Below are 4893 nucleotides of genomic sequence, written 5' to 3'. Positions count from 1 at the left end.
GAGAGAAAGCCTAGACGTTCTGCCGAATACTAAACTCCTTGTATACATATAAAAGGTAGAGCCAAACCTGTGACTTCGAAAAAAGCGCTGGCTATGGGTAAGGAATTCATGAGGAATCGTTTCCAAGCTATTCCAGGGTTTTTCAAAATCTCGAACGAAGTCTCCGACACTTACGAGGCACTCGGCGAACAGTTCCTTGAGTATCTGTTTGTAAACGAGCTCTTCAGTGGAGAAGCAGTCGGTGTAGAGCAGGAAGAGAAGTGTAAGCAGGTTGCTCGAGATGTCGCTGACCTCTTCCCCGTCGTGTGGAAAAGATTCCTTATTCAAACCGGTGCGAGCGATGTCGTCGAGCAGCAATAGACATAGAAACATCATGGAATTTATACGGTCCGATATACCTACCTACTTACTCGTGTGAGCCGAACTCGAGGATCACCTCACAGTTTAGTTGGCTTTGTCTTGCCACCACCACGTCTTAACGGTGCCGTCATGGGAGCTTGAAGCAAGCAACGCCTGCTTTTCGTGCCATCGCGCATTATACGTAACACCACGGTGACCAGAAAGGCGTTCCAGCAACTTGCCCGTAGCCACTTCCCACACGTACACGTAGCCATCCTCCGATCCACCCAGGACAAAACTCTCGCGTGGACCGAAGGATGCTCGCACGATGTTTTTCGCTGTGTTTTGATGTCCCTTGAAGCGCTGGAGGGGGCGTTGCTCTGCATGGCGACTGCCTGAGAAGCCGGTGCTTCCACCACTAATACTTCCACTTGCGCTTAGGTTGCCACTGCTACCATAACCAGCGCCTCCTGAAATTCCAACTCCATTGGCGGAAACGTAGCCCGATCCGTAGCCATTCACGACGCCTCCGTTGCCTCCGATCGAGAAACTACTGAGAGACCCACTTGATCCAGTCGATGCACCACTACTCAGTCCAGTTGACAGGTGAGCACGTGGAGTGTGAAGCATTCGCAAGTCCCAGAGACGATTACTGTTGTTACGTGAGCCACTTAGCAGTGTGTAGCCATTTGAAGCCATCGAGATGGACGTGACTTCTCCAAGTGTCTGACGTAATGTGTGGACACACAGTCCACTAAGGATATCCCACAATCGAATGGTGCCATCTTTTGAGCCGCTCACAATGAAGTTGGCATGTCTGTTAAACTGGACATCGCACACGGACGCAAAGTGATTGCGGAAAGTCTTGACCACTGCGCCAGTAGCAATATCCCACAAGCGCACACTCTGGTCGTAGCCTCCAGTCACCAAATGCGTCTCACTGGGATGCAAGTTCACTGTGTACACATCGCCACCGTTTGGACTCATGAGTGTGGCTAGACACTCCGATGACGTCACCGAGTAATTGTGAGGCAATGTTGTAGCAGCAGCAATCGCGGAGGTGGCACCAGAGGAAACATCCGCTGCAGCAGACTGCATGACGTTAGATCCACGCTGACCGTTTAACAGGTCGTCGCCATCATCCAGAGCCTGCTGAGCGACAGCACGCTCTTCTAAAGCTGCACGAAGATCCCAAACCTTCACGGTCCCGTCACCCGATCCGGAATAGAGACGCTCCCCCGACGCACTCGCAGTAAGATACCAGATTCTGGACGAATGGCCAAGCAGATCTCGCGTCCATTGACGACAAACAGTGCCAGTGGTCTCGTCCACTTGCTCTTCGCCGCTCTCCTGATGCGTATCGGGCAGTTCAGTCGGCCAGAGCTTAATCGTGGCATCGCTGGATCCAGACGCCAATAACTCACCGTCCGTTCCCACGAACGTGACAAATTTTACATTCTGCGAGTGACCAACGTAAGTGCTTTTGACTGCGTTCGGCAGCACCTCACATTCGAAGTCTCGAAGTAACGTCGATACCTTGGGGATAGTTTTGGGATGATATCGACTGAACTCCATCTGATACGCCACACTTTGGTGCAGTAACTGTACTAGCCTGTTGTCTGGCATGGCCACCGGTGGAGTCGTCATGGCCGCATCTCCGTCCTGTTGGGGAGAGATGACTTCTTCCAGAGCGAAGGTAGCTCTCAACTGCTCCACAAGCTTCTCTCTTGACCTGACGACCCCCTCCCAGTCACGGAAGGCGTCTGACTCTCCCACAGCTTTGCATGTGAGCAAGTAACAGAGCTCTTTGAACTCGTGGCGACTGGAGCTCGTGGCCGCCGCCACCTTCTCCAGCGGCTTGAGGTGCGTGGTGAGGAAGGTGAAAGCCTTCTGATACTCTTGTCGGTCGATGAGCTCTAAGTATTCCTGCTTGCATACAGCGTAGAGGAAGCCCTGGTGGGCGGCGTGAAACTTCTTAAGGTGCTTGCCCAGAAGTTTGGCTACGAGGTCCCAGTCCCCGTCCATAATAGCGGATCCTAGACGACGCAATGCGTCCCGCTCCTGTAGTCTGCCGTGGGACTTGACATTGGCCTCGTCCTGGATCGTAGCGCTAGACATGGCAAAGCCTTCCTGCTGCAGGTACTGAGTGATGAGCGCCAGCAGCTCCTGCTTGATCTGCGCGTCCTGTTCATCGAAGGTCGCCTCCGGAGAGATACTAGTGCGGTGATGGCCCACATGAGACCATTGCGCAGCCGCGGAACTCACGGGGCTCGCGCTGGTCCGCCGGCTTGCGGGGGGTAGCGGAGGCGTCGGTGCATCGCTCATTAGCTGCGAAAGTGAAGTCACTAATTAGATGAGTGACAAATTAGAGCAATCATTATGGTACAACAAGTTGACTCATATTCCGTGTTGCAGCACTTCCATCGGTGCTGCTAAAGCTAAGTAGTTAAACTCTTCCTTTCCTTCAGTTTCGTGCTCTACTGCTTCGAGCACGACCCTGGTATGCTTCTAGTTGACTCATGAGAGGTCACTCCCACCTCGGCCAACGAGACTGGGACGGTTGAAGACCTCAGCCAAGTTGGAGCTGCTCAAGCTGCCGAAGCTACTGGCCAGGCTGCTTTGTCGAGACACGACGCTCGAGTAGCAGCTGGAATTAGCGGTCATGGACGACAGCCGAGCCCAGTATACGTCGATGTCTTCTTCGCTCTCTTCTTCTAACTGACCCACGAGTTCCTCCCTCGCGATGGGCATCACATCGCAGCTCTCCACTGCATTCATGCAAGGCACGCAAAATGCGCGCTTCCGCTCCAGTATGGTGTGTTGGTCAGGCGCGAGAGCAACGACCGTTTTCTTGACGGCACACTTCGAGCATACTGGCAGCTCGCAGCTCGTGCAAGTCCGTCGGATCGACTGTAAGAAGCTGGATGCTTTGTGGCACACGGCGCATCGAATAGGTCCGCTAGAGCTTGCTGGTCGATGCCTGGCCGTTGGGGCTACAAAGTCGTCCAAGTCATCGGCGAACGAATACGTTCGAGAGGACTGAGAGCTCCACCCGCAGTTCTTGCGTACTTTCCAGGACAATTTCTTGGCTAGAGCACACGAATTCTTCCGTGCGTATGCCGACCACTGCGTCGCGATAGTCTGGAGTGACATGTTCTTGAGCACCTCATTTTTCGTGTTGAAGTCGAAGAAGCCACGAACGTAGCACTCCACTGTCGTGGGTGTCTTTTGGCGGTACAGTGCGCACACGGACATGTTTCCTCGCTCGATGCCGTGAGATCGCTCAAAGCTCGGGATGTCCGACAGAGCCACCGAGTGTGAAATGCTATATCCTACTCGTTCGCATCCACCGACTTGAGTGATTCCTGTTGCATCGAGAGACACGTAGTCACGTCCCTCGTACAGTCGCCATTTTACGGCGACGGTACGGAACGGGTCGTGAAAGCTTGGCTGGACGATCTCGTACAGCACCTTGCTGTCTCGAACGTTGTCCTTCGTGCAGGCAGACTGAATCCTCATGGCCTCGTCCGTGGTTGCCACTGCCCCATACATGACCTCTTCTAACTTCCCCTCGATAGTACCTAGTAGTAGAAGCTGCGGTGTTGCTGGACACTGTGCAGTAGACGTTAGGCGCTCATTGTAGATGCGCACATTGCCTCGCCGTCGAACTTCACGCCAGCGTTGGGGATCGGCACGACCGTCTTTCGTCACCACGAGAGTATTATACTGGGAGATGTTATGTCCTGCGAGTGTGTCTGCAAGGTGCTGCAGCATGTTACAGTCCTGCCTAGATATGGTAGGCTCTGGTAGCAAGTGCACGAGCCTCATGTTTGCCGTTGCTTTCTAAAATGGCAATGCGCCGTGACGACTAAACTCTACGCGAGTTCGATGGTCTTCTTCAGTGTGCGTGCGAAGCAAACGGCGCATTTTTGAGAACAAATTATAGCTCAAAGGCCAGTGGGTGCCTTAGAAGAGTCAGCAGACAAGAATAATAAGCTGTGAGTCGTCGGACCTCCGGACTTTACCACGGCGATACAGGAACGGAGCTACAGGAACATGCTGCTGACCAGCGCCAAGCTACTTAGGCCAGTGCTGGCGGGCACAATTAATTATAATAAGCATGGTATCGAACGATCGTCATGGTGCCCCACCGAACCTCGGTAACGCCTCAGCTGACCTTGCGATGCGTCTGGACTCAACATGCACCCCGTAGGCAAGTACAATAGTAGCGGGACAAGCAGTCGGACTTTGTTGCCTTTTCGAAAGTACTCACAGTTACTGGTGCTCGCTTCTGAGCACTTGTCAGGTTGGATCCGGAGTCAGGTGCTCCTGCTGCCCGCGGTGCTGGCCACGACATGCCCTGGATTTTGACTTAATGCATTCAGAGAGCTCAGACTGAGGTCTATCTTGGATATTACGCAATGAATCGCCAAAGCCACCGCACCGTACAGTCAAAAGCTTGCGGAAACCTTGGAGGTTCGACACCCGACTGCTCCAACATACGTGTGCGTGATGCAACTTCCCACAAAAGAAAAAAAGAGTGCCAACTTCATC

At 53.3% G+C, this 4893-nt stretch overlaps 1 protein-coding gene across 1 annotated transcript; it reads right to left on the bottom strand.

The window, feature by feature from the left end:
* Window positions 1-444: 444 nt before the first annotated feature.
* Window positions 445-4113, bottom strand: PITG_11540 (uncharacterized protein; the record flags this gene model as incomplete). The annotated part of the gene is made up of 2 exons (XM_002901051.1): window positions 445-2684; window positions 2877-4113. The coding sequence occupies 2 exons, from the start codon at window positions 4111-4113 to the stop codon at window positions 445-447; spliced, it is 3477 nt and encodes a 1158-aa protein (XP_002901097.1).
* Window positions 4114-4893: the final 780 nt, after the last annotated feature.

This window comes from Phytophthora infestans, genomic scaffold (genome assembly GCF_000142945.1).
Source record: "Phytophthora infestans T30-4 supercont1.22 genomic scaffold, whole genome shotgun sequence".
Lineage (NCBI taxonomy): Eukaryota > Oomycota > Peronosporomycetes > Peronosporales > Peronosporaceae > Phytophthora > Phytophthora infestans.
Note: the sequence above shows the minus strand (reverse complement) of the source record. Positions and strands in the feature narration are given on the sequence as shown.